This window comes from Cupressus sempervirens, chromosome 5 (genome assembly GCF_028749045.1).
Source record: "Cupressus sempervirens isolate cs-2001-9-10 chromosome 5, ASM2874904v1, whole genome shotgun sequence".
NCBI lineage: Eukaryota > Viridiplantae > Streptophyta > Pinopsida > Cupressales > Cupressaceae > Cupressus > Cupressus sempervirens.
In genome coordinates this window covers 209,387,057-209,410,845 of record NC_143122.1, presented here as the reverse complement: position 1 = coordinate 209,410,845, position 23,789 = coordinate 209,387,057, and the positions used below count along the sequence as shown (strand labels likewise).

At 34.8% G+C, this 23,789-nt stretch overlaps 1 protein-coding gene and 1 pseudogene across 2 annotated transcripts in view; both read right to left on the bottom strand.

The window, feature by feature from the left end:
• Positions 1–1,866: 1,866 nt before the first annotated feature.
• Positions 1,867–23,789, bottom strand: part of LOC149555152 (steroid 5-alpha-reductase DET2-like) — a 62,330-nt gene continuing 40,407 nt past the window's right edge. Inside the window, exon 5 of one of the 2 annotated variants that reach the window (XM_089829189.1) lies at positions 1,867–2,489. In XM_089829189.1, coding sequence (XP_089685315.1) covers positions 2,145–2,489 — 345 coding nt within the window. In that variant the 3' untranslated portion in view covers positions 1,867–2,144. Of the gene's footprint in view, positions 2,490–19,162; positions 20,679–23,789 lie in introns of those variants that run through there. The other variant, XM_089829187.1, reaches the window with a different exon arrangement.
• Positions 19,163–19,983, bottom strand: LOC149555153 (putative WRKY transcription factor 11 pseudogene; annotated as a pseudogene).

Below are 23,789 nucleotides of genomic sequence, written 5' to 3'. Positions count from 1 at the left end.
GTGTCTTTTGTAGCCCAAATTACAAACCAAAATATCTATTAATAGTGTCATTGATTTAATCACCACATGTACAACTATATAGCATATAGTTACAGTCTTCCTAGGATGTGTTTTGTTGATATAATGTAATTTTAATCTAGTTCCAAAAGTTTTAGTAACAAGGTATGGCAGTTTTTTTAGTATATCCTTGCTACACCCAACATCAATAATTTTGCAAGATACAACAAGAAAAAATAAATGCTTCTCAATGGTGTTTTTGTTCATTGAGAAGGTATTTGTAAGAACCATTGGAGGATGGGGAGAAGAGTCTTGTGATAGCCTTTGAAAGCCATCCTAACCTCAAGTTGGAAGTTACCTATTTTCAAGGCATCCTAGGAATATTTCATCATAAAAGCATGTTACTCAAACAAGGATAGTGCTTATCACTACAACACACCAATAAAGTTGTTGGACATGCTTTTACATTTAGTGGCTCAAGTAGAAGATGAATAGTTAGTGGTGTTTTGTTAGTTTACTACTTTGAAAAGATACATTAGTTTGCTAAAATATTGATGTAAATGGATGTTTACTACTTTCTTAAAGTTTAGATCACTTAGAGACGTGACTTTTTATAATGATGGGTACTTGTGACAAACATAAATATTGTTTATGAGTATATTGGACCATCAATATGTAGGTACAAAAGTGACAAATGAAATTTTATATTTGATAACATCCTTTAGTTGGTTGTTTAAATTATCTATGCAATATGGCTTTGTTGGTGATTCGTAATCTTTAGATATTCTTGATAAATATGTTTAGGTATAGACTTTCAATGGAGTGCAAGTAAGGAACCTAAGGCACCTTGTAGAAATGGTACAAATTTGTAAGGTTGAATCTCTATTATTTTCTTTTGACTATCAATAGATAGTATACTTTGTTCTATGGTTTAGCACTAGAATGCTAAGACAACAACACTAGATACCTTGTCCCATGCATGACATTTGAAATTACGAAATAGTTTCTAGAGATGAATATTCTTGCACTCCCTAATTAACCTTTTATATTAGGTTATATAGGTATCATACATCAAAGTAGTTGTTATTATCTTCTGCACTTATTTATAGAATGATAGAGTCTTCTTACTTGCATGAACATTTCAAATCACACTTTTTGATCCATAATTTGGATGAGAGAGCTAGAGGAGAAAAAAATACAGCCATTTTAAGAACAACTATGGATTGTGAAAAATTGCTAAGTTTGACTATTGTAATATTTTCTTTGCATTTTGATCATGAATAAAGTTATAGATTTTAGTTGTTAGCAATACTCAATAGTTAGATTCAAATTATTTATGTTGAAAGCTTGAATTGCTATAAAGAATAAATCATTACGCAAATAGATTTCATCTATGCTTTATTAATTTACTCAAAATTTGAGCAAGAGGGTTCTAAAAGGATTTTGATTGTACCATAGATATGCAACAAGTGTATGATAGCCAAAGTTTTATTTATCACGAAAAGGTTTTTATTAAACTTGTCTTCTCTAACTATTCATCGCTAAAAGAGAGATCAACAACATTGAAGAAAGTATAAACATTTTGTATTATCATAACCATTCTATCATTAACAATCTCAAACAAAGCATATAGTTTTCCCCACAATTGAAAGGAAACAAATCATCAAAATATAACCAAGATCTTGTTTTTTGTTGTTCTTTTTACTGCATGCCACCATTCTTAGGTTTATCATAGAATTTTATTGGGTGGGTTCTTTGTGAATATTGGCATATGACGTTTTTCTTTGTGAATGCTATTGTTCTTTAGGTCTTATACATGGCCATTGCATCTCCTTCTGAATTAGATAAATTGTATGTTCAAAGACACTATAATATAAGACAACTATTTTATTACTCAAAATATTCTCCCTACTTTTAATATTGTATACATTTATATATTTTTATCAGCCTAACCATTACACTTCATAGGAGTGCAATTGCTATTTAGTATTAAACATGGAATGACAATGACAATGTAAGGAATGAAAAATGATATGTTAAATTTAAAGAAAAATAATATTTCAGCCAAATTACAAGATTCAGAATATGAAAGGAAAAAGCGCTTTCCTTTGCTTGGCGAAGTTATCCATTGTCTCGTGGCAAGGCTTCTACCTGCCAAGTACAACACTGTCCAACACAGAAACCCAGCTGTAGAGAGGCTGAGAGATGACGGCCAATCCCATCCAATCGACAATCTCAAATAGATAATGTGGGCAGACCACCAAATCAAACAAACCTCCACTGGGAATTACATACCCTCTTTTCCCATCCTTTCTGAGCCTTGACAAGAGATAATGGTGATAAAAGTTTCCCCCAATTCCAATTTCAAGTTGCAAGCCCTCTAACATCTGCTGGGCGTAAAAAAGATTAACAGTTTGAAAGAAATGTGTAACTGAAATCAATAAAGCGGCCTGCAGGGTCATATCACCAGAGTAACGGTGTAGAAATAAGACCTGCAAAATCCATGATATTATATATACATTGATTTTTAGCGCATGGTAGAAGTAGAATTATATGTTAAAACAAAACCCAAAATTGAGAAAAACTGAATTTTAAGCACAAAACCAATATTTCTACTGCCATAGAACTCTCAATATTTAGGATTTTTCAGGGAAGATGACGAGTTTGAAGCAGCCCATTTCCAGTGAGGTACAGTCCATAATGATATTAATGTCTATCTATATTTCTATAAGGATGCCCACACAAAATACACCTTTGACCAAAATTAAGAAAATTGTAAAATAGATATATTTTCAAATTTCTAACATTTTTTCTTTACCATTTCCAATTTTGTAAACAAAAATAATAATAAAATTGTAAAACAAATACTGAATTTTTTTGAGATTGAAAAACAAGAAATATTTGAGTTTTGATACATTCTCTTGGAAGATAACTAGTGTCTTTCTGTTAATGCTATCAGATTTCTAAGATCCATGCAATAAAGTTATGTTCTTCTGATTTAAATTATGTATAGTTTTTGTTATAAGGTTTGGAATACACTCTATAATACATCATCAGAATATACAAGAGAACATTATATATATATATATATATATATATATATATATATATATATATATATATATATATATATATATATATATATATATATATATATATATATATATGAAAAAACTATATGCAAGGGTGAGCAAATGTGGGCCTACTGATCCAATGTTTTCCAGTTTGGAAATCAAAAACAGCGATGAAGCTGCCGAGGATGGACCATAGCAAATAAGCATGCCATTTCTACTGGATATCTTTTTTGGCTTCTTTTACTTCTCTTGTCTGAGAAAATTTGGAGTATGTGAGATTGGTACCTCTGACCTCCGAGATCGCAACATTAAATGCGGCAATAAGAGTAATGATTCCAGTAGCTTTGAGATATAGAGATGGAGGGCTCTGGAAGAAGATTTGTTGCAGCACATGCGCCATGGCTTTGAATGAGATTTGGGTTACTTCACAGGGGTACTATTTGTCAATGTAAGTAGTTTGTCAGATTTGGATAGAACACATGGTATAAACTTTTGAAGAGGTTAAGTCACTTGTACACATTGAAGTTTTGGTTAGTACATCATTTATATGGTAATTGTTTTTTCTTCTATTGGGTCATTTTATTGGAAATTAATGTTCTAACAATTAATTAGAGAGTTAGAAAATGAATCAAACTAGATTGTACATGTATTTGAGTTAGTTGTCAATAATAGAAGTTGGTTGTCAATCACAATTAGTTTCTTGTCAATTGTTTTACGGTGTTGTCATTTGTATTAGCATAATTATAGGATCCTAATGAAGTCATGTGACTAAATATTTGTAATTAGTATTATCAATTATTAATAAAAAGCTTCATGTTTAGTCTCTTTGTTTTTTAATCTTTTGTTCTATTTTTCAAGTACACTTGTGCACCACTATTCGTGATTTATGAACCACTATTGGAGATTTGTGAAACACTAGACATTTTCTGAACCACTAGGTGATTGAATGAAAAATTATTGGTACGATGGGATCAAGTATCATGTACAATTTTTGGGGCCTTTTCATTCATAATGTCTTCTATAGAGTGCCTATTATTGCCGATAACTTGTGACATTAGCTTTAAGCAATTAAGTTGCATACAAGAACAACAAGAAATAGAAATTATGATCTTTTTTTATGTTGTTTGGCACCTAACTAAGGCAAAGTTGGCTAAACCCACTAGTAGGTTTCTTCCCCTAATAACAATAAAAATGCCAAATTTCAATGATATGGAGATTTAATGTGGTTCATTCAATAAGGATTATATTTATAGAGAAATATTTTGTCTTTGTTTTTTATTAAAGAAAACAAGTTTTGAAGGATGTATGAAACCCTATATGGATCAAATAATTTTCAATGAAGCCAAAACAAAAAATACAACATTCCTAAGGTGAAACAGGTCACCCACCAAAAACAAGGTGCACAGGGCGGTCTCACAAATAACACATGGACTACTACCACCTAAATAGGTTTTGAACAGGATCCTAAAATCATATGGTTGCAAAAGAAGACAATTAGTCCTTAACCATGTCAAACCACAAAGAAACAACATGCTAATAGGGTTAGGAGAACCAAACAAAAAGGGACAACCTCAAAAAGAACAGGCGAGCAATAGGTTAAGAAAATCAAGCCTCAAGATTTATATTTCGGTCCCGTCTTTTGAGAACATAAAGACATATCAAACAATGGAATGGAGGGCTTGACCTTTTTTCCTTTTACTATTTTCCATCCATCCTCCACCATCCCAATAGCCTTCTACCATGCAAAGTCATCCACTCCATAACCAGTGCCCAAAACCCTCATAGCAGGAGAAGAAATACCACCACCACACGAAATCTAGACCACACTACTAGGATGGACAACAGCTCCATCCTGAGACAAAGCCATAAGAGGGGCAACATTTGAATCAATAGTTGATGCCTCCGAAGGAGTGACATCTGTATTGGTCACCGTCATAGGGGTAACATTTAAATCATTAGCAACAACAACAGAATCCACCACCAAAGAGTCCTAAGAAGAATCAACCAACCCAACCCCAATAGAGAAAGCTTTCTGAACCATGTAGTGATCATTCAAAACCCCCATCCACCAAGAAGGTGATTTCTTTGATCTACCCTTTCAGCAGGGCAACGCGCAGCGAGGTGGCCGATCTTATGGAATTTCCTACATCTAAAGGGAATACCCTCATGATCAAGAAGTTGAATCCAAGAGCCATTAGGAGAGGCCAACTTAATCATTTATGAGAGCCCCTTGGAGATGTTTATCTCCATTGGAATGCGAGCATACATCATTGGAAACACATTGGATGATGCGGTATCAATTAGCAAAAAATCTTCGAGGGCCTCCCCCACAGCCTTTAGGATAGAATCTAGCCATAAGTGAAAGGGAAGAATAGGAGACCTTACCCACAAAGGAATCTTATCAAAGGATTAAATCGACATATCAAAATCTACATGCCAAGGTTTGGCCATCAAGGGGAACCTCTCCTCCCAAGAGAAACCACGGCACAAGATGACATTTCTATCTTTAGTAGTAGCAAATTTCACAATGAAAAAGCCCCTTGTCACAAGGCAAATTTGGACTAAATCCGAAATGATAGGCTCCAAATATGTGGAAATCCAAGCATGCACATCCAACAAAGAGGGCCAAAAACCCTTAAAACGAAAAATAGCAGCTATAGAGGAGAAGTCCACCACATAAGTGGAAATCTCATCAACAATACCATACTCTAGATTGATCATAATTAAGTTACTTATAGCAATAGGCACAGTAGTACGGGGCCTCGAATGCATAGCCTGACTACCAAGACCAGCCTCATAGGTAGCCACATCAGCATAAGAAATGGTTAATCTACCCACAACACTAGGGTGATGGAGAGCCACCCCAATAGGAACCACAGGAGAAGCCCCAGCTTGAAACATAGTAGAGAGACCGCCCATCGCCATGGGAAAAGGATGAAACCCTACCCCAATGGCCACCTAAGAAAGGGTGGGAGAAGACTGGCGAACACACCCAACAAGGGCATCTCCGTCAAAGGAAGAAGTGGGAGTGGACAAAGTGGGAACAGACGCGGGAGGCATCGTGAGAAAGTTTTTATATTTTTATTTTTGTTATTTAGCAAAAATGAATCAAATTTTGTACATTATATCACTTATCAAATATTTTGGACTATCACATCCCACAATCACTTATTTATGGAACTCTTTTAAAAAATTTACAAAGTTGGGTTTACGTGCCAAACCACATCTCATGATCTTTATATTTTAAGCCAATAACATGATTGCTCATCATATACCATTAATATAATATTAAGAGATTGAAATGGCTTCATGCACCAAAAAAATAATTTGGGATTACATGGACTAAGAAAGTGATGAATATTGTTATTGTGTTTGAACATTTGTTTGTAAGAATGAACTAGAACCTAATATGACTAATTGAGTTGACTAAGACAACATAAATAATACACTATTTGGCTTACATGATTATGATCTAAAGAAATGATAGGTATATATTAAAAATGAATAAATGTGGGTTTCATTATATTTTCACACAAGAGGTATTGATTGGGGGAGGCATAATCTTGAGGAGATTCATTACAACTATGTTGCTTAATCATTGGATCTTATGACCACCCTTAAACATCACACATTAAGGAAAAATTAAGCTCACAAAAAGTAAGTCAACCTTGATTTTTTAACACTCTTAGCCTAGGAGTCAAGTCTTAGTGTGATGTTTAAGTCATTCGTGACCTTACTAGATTAATTTCACCCTACTTCTTGATGTCCTAAAGCATTAACCCATTTACCAATAACACGAGGTAGGGTTTGACATGGAATTTTATGAGAAATAATCAATTAAATATGGGCATGTTAACATTCAAGAATGACTCCTAGTTTTCATTAGATTTGTGCTCAATATGAGTGTTAAATAAGGAAACATGTTACCATTAGGCATATTTTTATTTATTAAAATGCTAACACATCATCTCATGTAGGTTACTCCCTATGGTTGGCTTGTCCACTTTTCTCAAAAGGTCTTGGTGAGGGTAATTTTTCTACTTCAACCTTTTGCAAGTTGACAATTACAAAGTCATTTTTGCATTAGTTGGCTATGCTAGAAACAAAAGGCATGTGACAAGGCTTATAAAATTTTTAATTTTAATTTAATTATTAAGTTTAAATTAAAAGTCTTGTCATACACCCAGTCTTGACAATTTAACAAAAGGCATATACATTATCAAGGCAACATACTCCAAGCCACCAATTCTATGAGAGCTAAGTATGAGCTATTGCAGGTTACATTGTTAAATAAAAAGTAAATGGTTGGTATAAGTTGGAAAGGGGTTAGAGTGACTTTCTAATTTGTTGTTCATGTCTTTTGGGTGTCTTCACATAGTTTTTATGTATTTCTAGCCTTTTACCTTTGAAAAGTCCTTGCACACTTTGAATATATCATACTAGTTACTATGAGTCTATGGTTTGTCATTTTGGAAAGCTCTTTAAACTTATACAAAGTACAATTTTCTATTGCATGTTGCACACTAATTTGAATGGGTTGTAGTAGTTTTATTAGTCGATGCTTTGTAGAAGCTCCATGTAACTTACACCAAGTAAAACTTTCTATCACTTGTGGTATAGTACATAGATTTGTGGTAATTTATGTAATTGTTTGTTCCACATTAATCACTTGTGGTGTAGTACATAGATTTGTGGTAATTTATGTAATTGTTTGTTCCACATTACTAGGGTTATTTATTATGATACAAAATTGATAATTCTTGTGTGTGATTTTTTTAGTAATAATTAATGTAACTTGATTATATTTTCAAAAAGATAAAGCTTTCTCTATAATAGGAAGACTTTCATCTTTCTCTAAACTATAGCCCTAGGTGGATTACATTAGTTTCTGAATTTATGCTAATGGAAAATGGTATTAACCATTTGATTCAATTCAATATCTATCTTCTTACGTTGTTCATTTTATTCTCTTGTATCTACATGAGCCACCCTATTTTCTTTGTCTTTCACATTCCTAGAATGATTGATAATGTACAACTATCAGTCATATCCTTGCACCTATTCTTAGTAATTAGTTCTCCAGAAATATACAGAGGGATAGCAGTAATGACCATTACATATGTATACAATGCATTTAAGCATTAATAAATCAAAAGAATGAAGTATGATCATACGAATAGTACAAGAAAATTATATAGATAATGATCATATAAATAATATAAGAGAAGTGTGTGTGTAATGAAAATTTAACTCTAAAAATTACATCTCTCTCTCTCTCTCTCTCTCACACACACACACACACACACACACACACACACACACACACAACCTTCTCTCTATCTCTAACCCGTAATCCCTGGTCTTCTTCCTCTCCAACTTAAATAACCTCATCTCTCCAAACCTTAACGTCCTCTCTCTTCCTCTCTCTAAATCCTAAACCCCATCTCTCTAAATCCTAAGCCTCTCTCTAACCCATTAATCCTAAACCCCTCTCTCTCTCTCTCTCTCTCTCTCTCTCTCTCTCTCTCTCTCTCTCTCTCTCTCACACACACACACACACACACACACAAACCTTCTCTCTATCTCTAACCCCATCATCCCTAAACTTCTCTCTCTCTAACTTAAATAACCTCATCTCTCTTAAACTTAACCTCCTCTCTCTTTGTCTCTCTAACTTCTAAACCCCGTCTCTTTAAACCCTAAACCTCTCTCTAACCCCACAATCCCTAAGCTTCTCTCTCTCTCTCTCTCTCTCTCTCACACACACACACACACACACACATAACTTCATCTCTCAAAACCCTAACTTCCTCTCTCTCTCTCTAACTTTTAACCCTCTCTCTCTCATTATCCCTAAAATTCTCTCTTTCTAATGTACATAACCTCATCTCTCTCTCTCTCTCTCTCTCTCTCTCTCTCTCTCTCTCTCTCTCTCTCTCTCTCTCTCATAACCTCATCTCTCCCAACCCTAACCTCCTATCTCTCTCTCTCTAACATATAGTTCCTCTCTCTAACTCCTAAACCCCATCTCTCTAAACCCTAAACCTCTCTCTAATCTCTTAACCTCTCTCTAACCTTGTATCTCTAATCATGATTAGATTTTCAAGTATGACTAGGCTGATTTTTATTTTTTGTTATCTAAATTTTATTTGTACCCATTACTGAAATCAAAATGTAATGTAGTTAACATTTCTTTATAATATGTTGTATAGTAAGTTTCTTTAGCAAGATTCATTTAGTGTGTTTTGATTAAATTAGTTTTTAAATAATGTGTATATGTATATATATGTGCATGTGCAGATCTCTATTGTCACCTATCTTTTTTTCTTTGTTTATATATTTCATCATTGTAGCATTTGGCGGTAGTGATTTTGGAGAGTTCAGTGTATATGGTTGTCCCCCTAGTGGATCATTATGTAGATCCACTAATAGTACCTAGGATAGGCAGATACTTTTCATTGAGACTCTTCAACGCTTATCGAACACACTTGATGCTATTGATCACAGCTTACAGGCTTCATCTACCCTACAACATAGGAATAAGATGATTGTGATTAGAGATAAGTTGATCAATATGATGTACACTGTCTAGGGTTGTAACCCTTATGATAGTCTAAGTTTGGACACATTTTATAACGCTCTATCCCACAATGTCAGTGGTGGTTTGAGGTGGAGAGAGGTAGATGAGAAGGTGTTAGTAGAGAGTGTGAAGAGAACATTCTTGTTGACCTTATGGCAAAGACATATTGTCAATTAGTGGTAAAACACTTACTCATTATGAGAAGATAGAAGTGACTGAGCTACCAAACATTAGTGTGTTAATTGTGCTCATATGAACCAAGTTAATAGTGTCAACTGAGTTGATAGTATCTACCAAGCTCTAGTATAAACCGAGCCAATCTACCATTCTTATTTTAGAATAAGAACTGAGCAGGCAAAGAAGTGTGAACCGAGCCAAATGATTTTATCGAGTGATCTATATGAATCGAGCATCTAGTATCAACTGAGTGCCAAAGTTAGCCAAGTTAATAGTGTTTCCCAAGCGTCTGTAGTATCACCGGAGTCTCAGCACTAAGCCAACTTGGTAATTATTTTTTAAACTATTCAAGAGCTATTATAGCCAACTTGTTAATGGAAATATTTTGGATGGATATAAATATAAGTTACTTTGTTTGTCAAAAGAAGAAGTGTGAATTGAAGAACATTGCATAGAAGCGAATATGAAAAAATTGAGTAAATAGAAGGCTACAAGCAGTATACAAGAAAGGCAGAGTCTCATCTATGAAAATCACGTGATCAATTTTCATCAAATGTTCTTATTCAAAAAATTAAGTTACACAACAAAGATCAATTCACTAATTCATCCTAATAGGTGCATCAGTCAAATCCTTTAACAAGGTTGGAACTAATAGTCCTTTGCAAAAAATCTCAACATAATACATCATTAATTGTATTGTATAAATCCTTTCACAAGGTGGACCTAACAGTCATTCTTACTCTTAACCAAGTAGATCACCAAAAGTGATCAATTGTAAGTTCTAATAGGCCAACTTTATTACTGTAGTATCTGAAGCATTGTAGGTGTCATCCCCACCCTAGTTTTACCTTCTAATTAGAGGGTTTCTAGGTTACCAATTCTTCTATTAAAGTGTTATGGTGTTTTTACTTTACTGCTTTATGTTTTATGCATACAAGTAGATTAGATAATATAATAAAGTGGATTAAGATAAAGAAGTTTTAAGTGGTTCCTAATTCAGCCCCCCTCTCAGTCACTTGATCAGCATTACATTTCCAACAATTGGTATTAGAGAAAGGTTCTCTTATCATAAGTTTAGTAGCTTGAGAGCAAAGATATATACAAAGAAGAAAGAATTGAAGATATTTGCAAAGAAATAAGTTTAGATGAAGTAGATGTAGCTATAGAAGATCTACTTGGGAGGGACCTCATTCTGCAAGAAGTTAGAAAATTGAAAAGAGAACAAGAGATTCATTCAATTAGGATATGTGAAGTTATGGAACAAAAGAACAAAGTTGGAAGTGATAAAGATATGGTAGATGAAGATAAAAGATTACTCAACACCATACTAGAAGAAAAGGACAATGAAATCCACTAGCTTTACTAAATCAGGCAGATATGATAAATCAATTAAATAGTGCAAATCAAGAAGTTGTTGATCTAAGGACAAAAAATGATAGACTCATAAATGATCTTAGAGCAGAAAAAGAAACCAATGAAAGAATGATGAGATCACATGAAAGAATGGATCAATTGGTTGATCTGTCTCACAAAAGACACAAAGGGAAAGCAGCATTGGGCTACACTGAACAAGGAGAATCATCACCGCAAGAAGCTCAAAACAACAAAAGACCTACATGTAATCATTGTGGAAAGTTAGGGCATACATCAAACAAATGTTGGAGCAATGCAAAGTCAAAGTTAAATGGTAAATGGTATACTTGTAACAAGCATGGACACAGAGCAAGTGAATGCACAAAGAAGATTAAGTTTGAAGGAAAATGCTTCACATGTAACAAACAAGGTCATAAATCTTCAAAGTGCAGAGCCGAGAAATTAAAACCTACTAAACAACTTGCTAAAGCTATCTTTGGTTGGAATTACAACACATGGTACATATGTTATTTATGTGGTGAATATGGACACATTGGAGCTAACTGTATGAGGACTCAGTTCATAAAAAGTAATCCTACCAAAAGATGCTATGTATGCAAAGAACTTGATCATCTAGCAAAGAACTATATGAACCAAGCTATAGTTGAAGATGAAAAGAAAACAAAAGATGATAAAATCAAGACTCAAATGAAGCAGCAATGGGTGAGGAAATATCTAGAGAGCTTAGACCAAAACAATGAAGTTATTGACACCCAAGGTAATGAGTAGGGTGATCCGATCACCTCTATATAAGCATACAAGAAGACCACTGGAGCTGTGAACAAAATCATATTCTACATCAGTTCCAATCTTTTGAGATAGGTTCCAAACCTCTACGAGCTAAGTTAAAGATTCTAAGAAATTCCAAGGCCGCAGGATCTCAAACTTAGCCAATTTTTAGGAGTCAGCTTTTGCCTTTCAGCATGGTGTTCAATAGTTGAGTTGTGCTTCCTTTGCATCTTGACGTATGTGGGATCATGGTTGGCCTCTTCTGTTTTCTAGTTAATGTTTTGGTCTGTGGTGATGCTTGGAGATCTTTGGTTTTTGGTTGTAGGTTAGTCTTCGATGGCAATCTCCTTAGTCCATGTATGATGGTTGTCTTGTGTTTTCATACTTGTTTTAAAAAAAAAAATCATTTGGCTTTTATCTATCGTTGTTCGAAGGATTTTCAAGCAGGGCATTACATCTATAATAGATGCACTAGGACAAATGGAAGAATCATGTCAAGTCTTGGTTATAATTGAGTTGTCAGTCTTTACCTAGTTACACTTAAAGTTTAACCGAGCAAGGTCAGACTCAACTGAGTGCAGTCACCTAGTCTTAACCGAGCTTCATGGTGCAATCGAGTTTGAAGACTTAACCAAGCATTCTTCACCTACATAAGTACAAAGCATTAATGAGGCCCTCAAAATTGAAAATCTAATAAAAGAAGAAATCAAAGGTTTATTTCTTTACCACGAATTTAGAGATCTAAAAGAGTATAGCATTTTTCGAGCCCCCGAGCGATTTAGAGAAAATTTGTTGTTGAAGAAAAGTTGTAAGCGAAGTTATCATCTAAAGTTATTCATCAACCAAGTGATATGGAAGCTTCATCCAACACAAAGGTCTATAAGGATTCTAAGATGTTGGTCAAAAATGTAATGCAAAGCACCCAAGTTCAAACTATATCTTGCAATTGCTAAAGAGAAGGATCCACAAGGAGTACACTCAACCATTCCTCCCAAGGTAATCCTCATTCATGATGTAAGGTCATTTTATCATTGTTCAATTCAAGAATTGGGTAATTTCAAGCTAGATCAAGCATACAATGCATTGTGTGAGAATGAAGTGTTGAAACCAAAATACAAGCATCTGGAAGTTAAGGGTTTGACCCACATCCTTCATATATAGAGGAACTTTCGAATTAAGTGGATCAAGTTTGTATTGAGTCGAGTCCATGACATGACCTTCTAGCTTGAGAAACTAGTTCCAATCACCAAGAAGATGATACATTGAATCACTGGTTACCCAATGATGGAGAAGTCCAAAGCAACCAAAACCCTAGGATGTGCAAAATTGGCTAAGCTAACCCTAGTTGAATGGGACAATAGAGGCATGAAGTTGAATAACATGACTGACATGGAAATGAAGTTCCATAGCTCATGATATTTATAGTTCAAGCCGACCCAACAATGTGCCTTGTGAAGCAATTGACCTGGCATATAAAGTTGTGAAGAAGAACCTGTCACTTTGCCTCGTCAAGCTTCAAAGCACTTAGTTGAGAAAGAACATGGAGAGCATCTGATCTTCAAGAACAATTCATGTAAATTTGGCTCTCTTCTTATGTGTTTATTTTTCTATGTTGAAAAATTCTTTCCATCAAAAGGACCTGTATATCAATAATTTCATAGATGAAATGGGTGAGAATTTTGAAGGCATCATGCATGCATATTTTGAGAACTTATAAGAGAAGATGCAAAGTAGGTTTAGGATCCCTAAACATTTGGTTGAATATTATGAGCGAGATATCTATTTCTCGGTTGACTATGATATAGTGCATATTGAGGTAGACAGACCTAGGATCGCATGGGTGAAACCTCTAGCATATGAGTTGAATAGTGATGAAACTAGATAGATCATTAATGTTCTCATAAATGAACCTATAGATCCTAAATCTACCTATTTTGTAACTTATGAGGAAGCAAAAACTAGAATCTCACTTGAGATTTAGATTCCTCAAATCTTGAAGAGAGGAAAGAAAAGGTTAAAAAAACTTGAGAAGAAAATTTCCAAATCTGATTCCCCTATCATGTTTACTGAGGGTAAAGATGATGATGTAGAAGAGGAAGAAGAAGAAAAAGGTGATCATGAAGAAGAAGTAGAGGAACCTCCAAAGAAGAAGGAAAAGACTCCATTAAGGAAATCAACAACATCTTCAACTCCTATGAGCACTGCCACCAAGCCTAGGAAGCCAAGTAATAAATTGAGGCTTGAGGATGATGATGATGAAGATGAAGATAATGCTCCAATCATCTCTCTAAAAAGTCCCCCACCTACCTTTGAACAAGGATTGAAAGCATTAAGGGAAGGTAGTGGCATGGCAAACTTCAAATTCCTCAAATATGAAACCAAAGGAGGGCAGAGGTAAATTGAAGATGCATTGGTTGAGAAAATGGCCAAATGGAAATATGACCCCACTAAACTCAAAGGGAAAGCTCTTGAAACCCTACTAAAGGTTATCTCTCACCATTGGGCAAATGTAATCAAGACAAAGGGCATTAGAGAACAAACTCTAAGGAAAATAATGGCAAATCTCTTTGAGAAGGAAATAAAGGAGGCAATGTCTAAATATGAAAGCACACAGACTCCTAGATTTAAAGCTTTTCAAATTTCGTCAAATAAAATAGAGAATGTTGTACAATCCACATCCAATATGTGAAAAAACATTTTTGATATTGAAGAAGAGGGAGATCTACTAGAGGTTTGGACTATTGAAGAGTATGATCCTGAAAAAATTGCAGCAGAGATCATGGCATCTCTCCCAACCACTCCTCCTAAGTCAACACCCGAGCTATAGCCTACTGAGTTGAACCCAATTCAACAAAGCAGTGAAGTGAAGATTATTACATCTTTACCAAGTTCCTCTCTAGTAACTAAGCAATAGGCTCCTAGGGTATTAACTGAACATCAGCTAAGGAAGGATTTGGTTATCAAAGGAAAGGAAGTCATACCTTCATCAGGGGCCAAGGACAAAGAAAAATAAGAGATCATTAATGATATTCATCTTGATGAAGAGATTGTGATTCCAAATTGGGACCAATCTAATCTATCTGCAGAGAAAATGGACATATTGGGAGAATTATGAAAGAAAAGAGCCACAGATGGCATTTGTAACAAAAACAAGGGGGAAAATATATGTATATAAGAGAAAATATGTACAACATAAAGATATGTTAAAAGCAAATAAACAAATACAATTTTGAAAAATCAAAAACAGAAAATTGTAACCGAGTTACAAAGTTTTCAGTTCAAACAAAGTTGCAGAATAGAGAACACACAAAGGGGAGTTTGATTGAAGGATTTTGATTTTAGATTTTGTGCATGATAAGTGTTTTGGTCACTAATGACAAAGAGGGAGATTGTTGACCTTATGACAAAGACATATTGTCAATTAGTGCTAAAACAATTAGTCATCATAAGAAGACAATAGTGACCACGCTACCAAACAGAAGTGTGTTAACTGAGCTCATGTATTAACCAAGTTAATAGTGTCAACCGAGTTGACCGTATCTACTAAGCTCTAGTGTAAACCGAGTCAAACTAGCATTCTTATTTCAAAATGAGAACTAAGAAGGTAGACTAGTGTGAACCAAGCTAGCTAAGTTTGTCAAGTGATCGATATGAACTGAGCATCCAGTATCAATTGAGAGCCAGAGTTAGCCGAGTTGACAATGTTTCTTGAGTGTCTATAGTATCACCTGAGTAAGCTATTGGACCTGAGTCTCAACACTGAGTCGACTTGGTAATTATTTTTTAAACTATTGAAGTGTTATTGTAGCCAACTTGTTAATGCAATTATTTTGGATGGATATAAATATTAGTTACTTTGTTTGTCAAAAGAAGAAGTGTGAATTGAAGAACATTGCATAGAAGCGAATATTAAAGATTAGAGTAATTAAAAGGCTACAAGGAGTATACATGAAAGGAAGAAACTCATCTATCACAGTTAGGTGATCAGTTTTTCTCAAAGGATCTTATTTAGCAGATCAAGTTGTACAACGAAGATCAATCCATTGATTCCTCCTAACAAGTGCATCAATCAAATCCTTTGACAAGGTGGACTTAACAGTCCTTTGCAAAAACTCCTAACAGAGTGCATACTTAATTGTATTGTATAAATCCTTTCACAAGGTGGACCTAATATTCCTTCTTACTCTTAACTGTGTAGATCACCACAAGCGACCAATTGTAAGCCCTAATAGACCAACTTTATTACTGAAGTATTGTGGTGTCATCCCCACCCTAGTTTTTACCTTCTACTTGGAGGGTTTATGGGTTACCAATTCTTGTGTTAAAGTGCTATGGTGTTGTTACTTTATTGTTTTATGTTCCATGCATGCAAGTATATTAGATAATATAATAAAGTAGATTAAGTGAAATAAGTTATAAGTAGATCCTGATTCATGCAAGTCTACAGATCGAGTGCACAGATACATGACACGCTCACAATTTACACTACAAGTGGTCAAGATGGTCAGGATGGTGCATCATCTTCAGTTGATGATATGTATCATAAGGTTGACATCCCATCTCTAGCAAACATCTCCGTGGAGTCTTTAGTAGATAGTTTGAGGGCTATGAGTATATGTTTGTCTACTAATATTCAGTTATTCAGTTGTTGAACAAACAACCTCTTGGTGCAATGCCATCATATATGATCAGTATCTTCAATGGTAGATCAGAGGCATATGGTTTTTTAGACGTTGGAGGACATACATGTTGCAAATACAGCTTCATTGTAGACCACAGTTGAGGAGGATGTAACCCCCCTTACTGAGGCAAATTCTTACCCACCATGAAAATCATTGTTCATAGATATGCTCATGGATCCTATTCTTGACATCTCAAATATGACCTTTAGTGATTTAGACCTGATTGACATAAGTAGACATATATTTGTGATGATGATGTCATATGTGGACTTGCAGACACCTATGCATCCTGTATAGGAGGAAACAGGTAAAACTTTACAAACATGTCTATTTAATTGTCTATAGATATTCTATTTATTTCTAAATATAATATTATTCAATGTAGTAAATTATAAGTTGTGACATATTTGTTTGTTCTATTGCATATAGGTTGCACTTGTAGCTCATGAGGGTGGAGATGGAGAGATGCCTGTCAACCCTAGTCATCCTGAGTCATAAGCAAATTTGATTGTGTATGTTATTATTTATTGAATGTATACACATGGTAATGATACATTTGTTCTTATATTGTAAAGGTATTTATTGTTTCTTAAAGACGATATAAAACAAAAGTATTTATTGTCTCTTAGAAAGAATTCAAGTTTGTCTTTGTCTAGAGACAATGGTGTTCTTTGAGAATACGATTTAAAATATTATCTATTATCTCTGGATATATTAAAAATAATAATTTAAATTTAATATAATTTTTAACATTAATGTTTTAAAATATCAATAATAGAATATTCACTATAATTATTCCCAATATTTTATTCTAGCAAAGCACTTAACAAAATAACATAAAACTAACTTGAATCAAAAAATCACATTAATTGCATTTATTATCAATGTTGTCCTACAAAATAATGTGGGAGTTAATCCACAAGAAAAACAATGTGCCTTGAACACATTATTGAATATTGACATTTGACACTAATTTGTCAAACATTGCAACCTTATAATTTACTAGTTAAAAACTTCTTCATACAAAACATTTCCACCAAGTCCAATGGTGTTGAATAAAAGCTCTTAGGAAAAAAAAAAGTGCTTCATTTTCAATATGTTGAAGTTGTAGTGTTTTTATCATGCCATATCCAAAAGGATCACTTGGAAATGCAGAAACAAGAAGCATATCACATTCATCATTTTTCTCTAGTACCTTGAAAGTTAAAAAAAGATTTGTAAGAATATATATGATATAACTAACCAAATGGTGTTGCTCATAAATGAAAAATACTCTACCAATAGAATTAACAAATTATAAAGTACACTACAACAAATTATAGAATGCACAAATTATAAACAATATTATAGCAATATAGAATTAACAAATTATAAGTCAAATGAACAACTTTACTACAATAGAAAGTACAAAATGTATCACAAACATTTGCTAAAAATCATAATGGAGCACAAGCAACAATAAACTTATAATTTTAATGTGAAAATCACAATAAAAAGAGCAAGTATTCATTACTTGTCGGCAATAAATATAGAATCTCAACTATGCAAATCTAGAAACACTTGAAATATGTTTTAAAATGATTATCTATATATATATATATAACGTAAACTAAAAAGTTTAAAATATATATATATATATATATATATATCGGAGAAGGGCACTACACATTTTTAAGGAGGCATTTTTTACAAGAAAGGATAATTTATATATCGGGTCCCGCAAGCTAATGCAAGGCCTGTGGGCTCTTTGACAAGTTTATAATGTCAGTACTAGCATAGCAGGCCAAACAATATCCTTCACCACCTGCAACCACTGACTAGCAGCCTCAAATTGCGAATGTCGCTAGCGGCCAACACCAACCTTGCTTCTAGCAGCTGTGACACAAGCTACCGTTGCTCTGCCTGCCACCACATGCCCTCCTTATCGATGATCTTTTTTACAACTAATTTTCCAGGCTTACAAATAGGCAGTTATCTATTTTTTTGAGGTAGTTTGGTGGAATTTTACTCGTGAATTTTTGACATGAACAAACTATTTCCCAGCAACCACAGGTGGTTCTGTGACTTTCACGGGTGGTTTTTTGGCATCTTTATGTGGTTTTCCTCTTTGAACAACTATTCGTGGTACTAGATGTTAGCCTCCTAATTTGAAAGGGTTTCAATCACCTTATGGAATGTGGAATATACCTAGGGATTAGCTACAACCCATGACAAATAAACCCTGACAGACCAATAGGACCAACTGACAAGACAAATCAGTCTTCTCCTCTTTGAACTTTGCAAGGTTCAGGCGGGTATACGTGAGATTAATCTCACTTTCTACACAATAATATACTCATTCTTAATCCCTAATAAAGAATATTGATAGCCCCTAACCATTCTAACATAGAAAACACAAAGGAATGAAAGATAGCAACTAATTATCTTTAAATCCCTTAATTTTAACCAGTAATATATAGCCGCTGATATTGTCATAAATGTCGCAAATTTTGAAGCAGTTGAGTTGGCCATTTAAAAACAATAATAATAATAACTTTTTGATTCAGATCTCTTTCAATTTTTTAGTGAATTATGACACAGGTCTCAGAAATCGTTATAACTAGCAAGGAAAATGCTAAAATATCTTCAAAAATTAGTCCTATATAATATATTCTTTATCCATCTTCTGGCAATAGATCCAAAAACACCTCAATGGAGGTTGAAACATATCAGTTGATTGTATACCTATGCAGGATCTTCCAGATATGTTCTTTAGAGTGGACTGACTGCCATAAGCATGCCACATACCAATCAAGAAAAGACCTCAAGTATTTACAATAAGGCATGTGATTTCAGACATAGAAAGAGAATGATTGGGCTTTCCTTCATAAGTCACAGTTAGCGCGGTTGGGTGATCCAAGGCTCTCTCTACATGCTTTCTAGTAGCTCAACCTCTGACACAACTATGCTTGTAGTATTGTCTTGGATGTGGAGAACCCTTGATAGGCTTCTGACCATATTTTCTCTAAGAGTATTCATCCGATGGAATATCTGCCATCTTGATGGTTCTTTTAACCCTGGATTTCTTGCACTTGGAGCAATGACATCTTCCAAAAGGTCCACATGATTTTTTTCCAATGGTGTCATCATCAGATTGGGCATGACATATCTTCTTGAACTGAGACAAGGGATGCTTGCCACTGCTGAGGCACGGATGAAACAAGGACATAAGAAGAAGAGATTGGTTTGTCATGGAAACAACACTTGCATCACCAACTATGGATGACATAAATGAATTTGTAGATAGGGGAGGAGAAGAATCAATGCACTCTTTTTTATAGGCTATAGCCATAAAAATCTATTATTGTTGGTAGTGCAGGCTTACTTAAATCCATAAAGAAGTATGAGGGATTCAAAAACTTCCTCTGCACAAAAGGGAAGGAAATAGATTGAGGTTGAGACAGGCTGGGGCTGTGTGAGTGGATGGGGTTGAGGATTTAAGAGTGGCTTTGGTTGATGTCTTGAGAGAGGCTGAGGCTTTGACAGGGGATGCGGCTAAGGTCTTGATAAGAGTTTGCGAATGAGTCCTAGCAACCTGTATTGGCTTGGGAGCGGGATGGAATAGGGAATCGTTACTTCTACCAAAATCATTTCCATAAACATTGTCACTCCCATCGATAGGCCTGGTACTGTTCGTGTGACTGGTGGAAACATTAGTATCACACAAAATTGTATTGGTTTCTGCCATTGAGACTCCAGAAGATAACAATGTTGTTGATAATTGAGGCCCATTGACATTAGGCCCTCTTCTGAACCTGGTGTTCCCAGTCCTGCCAAGCAGAGACACCACTTTCTTAAACTTGTTATCTGCTGCATCTGCACCAGTGCTGCAATCCATGTCCATCTGGCTATTAGAACTCATGTTGCTACTTCCAGCAGAACTAGAGATATTACTGTATTGTTGCTGTGAGAGAAGCCTGATGAGCCTTTCCATGCTCTCCAGGCCTGTAGATGCAACTTCTCTCACATCCTCATCCTTTCTCATTCCTACAAAATTATTATTTCTACTGTTGTAATCCACCATCATCTGAACTGCTATCAATAAATAAATGAAAACAAAAAACAACCCACAAATATGAAAAGGAAAAAGCCCCCAATAAGGACTTCAGTCCTAAAGTTCTCTATAGGGTTTCTTAGCACAATCTTGCATGGATCTGGAATTTCTTAGGCTCCGTTGAAAGCTCTAGAACTCGAGAAAAATACACAAGGTTATTATTACAGTCATATAAACTATGGTCATAACATGCAAACTATATTGGTAGTGCAGGTTAACTTGTAGCCTATTCAAAAGAAGCGATCACACAAATGTTGCATGAGTCAAAACTGAACTCTACTTTTAATCCTACTATTAATCCTCTACTTTTACCAATCATAATATAGCAATTGATATTGACAGGAATTTTGTGAATATTGAAATTGTTGAGTCGGGCAGTTGTTATTAAAGTCAATATAAACCAAATGGTCATAACCAGCAAACAAACTATCTTGGTAGTGCAGGTTAACTCAGCCAATTCAAGGAAACTACCATACAAATTTTGCACGAGTCAAAACATAAAAATTTTGTTCCTATGATGATAGTAAGTATTCCAGAAGGTCCACATGATTTTACCTACTCAAAAAACTTGTCATTCTGTGGAACACCAAAGTGTTATCTTCTTTCTATGCCAGGGAAGTAGATATCTAGCTCAATAGATGAGATTAAAAACATTGCATGCGTGCAAGATAAATTTACATTATGGCTCCGGAAGGTTAGAGAAAAGATAGAAATAAGGTTGCATAGGATAAGCGACAGAGCACTTTCTATTTACAAAATATAAGTAAACCTAAAAAATTAATTATTTTAACCAATCAAAAAATTAGAAAGTGTATCATATTTTATTTTTAAAATTTAACCTTCTAAACTTTAGATTATTGCATTTATCTTATATTGAACTAATACCAATCGTGGACAAATGAGAACATATATTAAACTAATACCCATCGTTGACAAATGAGAACATAAGTGGACTAATAAGATTTTAAACTTCCACTTTTTAACAATTTTCCTAATGCTAGTGTATATTTCGAAAGAATCTTATTCCACACTTTATCTTCTTCTCTTGCGTCACAACAGTTAGTCTAAGACCATCAGTGAATGCAGCCATTTGGTGTCTCTCCCACTACGTATGCTACTAGTACTGCAAAAGTTCAAAGAAGTCTGTAGAGCAAGCGTAAGCAGCCATAGTATTGCTTTTGCAGACTTTGTGGCTCATGTTCGTTTCATTTATTGTGATGTGTGCATTGCAATAAGGTCAACTAGGACTACAAGTAATGCCCACATGGTAGCCAGAGGCATTACAGTAGGGGATAGTTGATTCATTCCCAATTGAGCCATTCAACATTTGGAAAGCTTGAAGGCTAATGTGCATGTGAAACACCTATCTTTCCCAAATAGAGTTAGTGCAGATCTCCTTGTTTCTGGTGGAAATATTTGACTTGGGATTCATGATATGCAACACCCACATTGCAGAATGAACTTGTCAATAGCTGAAATCCGCAATATCAGGCCTAACAGTAGAACATTAGTTCTGTACATTATGATATAGGGCTTTAGGGGAACGATAAGACACTGAGATCCTCTAGTACTTGGTGCCCAGATCCACACTTGTGGCATCATATAAAGCAAGGTAGAAGGATTCTTTTACATTTGATGCATATTTAGTAGCATTGACCGACTATGGATTAGGTGTCTCATTCTAGTCTCATTCCGGAGACATTTCAAGGTGCTTGAGAAGACATGACTAAGCAGCTTGTATTAACATGGGAACACGTAAGAGCACCCATTATTGTTCCACTACTGAAGATTGAAGTTGTTATCTATTTGGCAATGTCGGTGATGTTTGTGAAGAGGGGTGTGCATGGTTGTGGTGATAGTGTTGGTGAAAATGTTTGGCAAGAGGCCTAAGGAAAGATATGAATGGGAGCAAATAAGGGACAATATTGATCTTGAGAACAATTCTTCTCCCATGGTTCTTGTGCAGATTCCAATGTCTAATGTGAAATAGCTCTAGATCTCTAGCTTTAGTAGGATAATGCTGACCTTATAATTGGAGAATAATGCTGACCTTGACGAGTGTATGTGATGTTTTATCAGGATTCAACAGTGCATCAAAAACACTGTATAGCCCGACACACTGGAAACCACCACCTACTTTATCTTTGTAACACATTTTTTGGCACTTTGGTTTTCCTTGAAAGAACCATCTAATTGTTTTAAACATTTACCACAATGATATTTCTTCATTTCCTAGCAGCTATTAATGGTTCCTATTGTTTTCAATATTTTATGTTCTTATTGGTAACCCTTAACTATGATACATTTATGTAAGATATGATTTAACAATTGCAGGCTATGAAGATCAGGTAGAAATTAAGATCTGATCTTAGTTACCGGATTCGTGCCCTAGAGGCCGGATCCGGATTCGGGTCCGATCCGGATCTGGATTCGTGCCTGGATTCGTGCAGATCCGGGCAGGATCCTTGTTTTACACAGTGGATTCGTCCGGATTCGTGGGCCATGAATCCTGACGAATCCACTGTGTAAAACAAGGATCCTGCCCAAATCTGCATGAATCCAGACACGAATCCTCAAGGATCCAGCATGAATCCTCAAGGATCGACAGGTTCAAGTGAGTCTAAATTATTTAATATGACTTTTTTAAATATATTTTTTGGCTTTCTAGTGCTAAAATGACCTTTTTATGCATTATATATACTAATAAATGAGAGAAATAAATAAATAAATAAATATATATATATATCTGTTACTAGTTGGGGCTTGGGCAAGATCAGTAAAATATATATATATATATTTATTCACGAATCCTCCACGAATCCTAATCGGGAAAAAAAAAAATACGAATCCACGGATCCGATTCACGTGCCCGAATCGGATTTGTATCCCGAATCAGTAACTAAGGATCTGATAGGTAGCATGCCCTGGATGTGTAGTATAGGTCTCCAGGTTAAGGAAATATGTCCTGGGAAATAATTGTAAACATTAAAAGTATAACCAACATCTTTAGAATGATCCAAATGGGGTATGGATCTATAATCCAC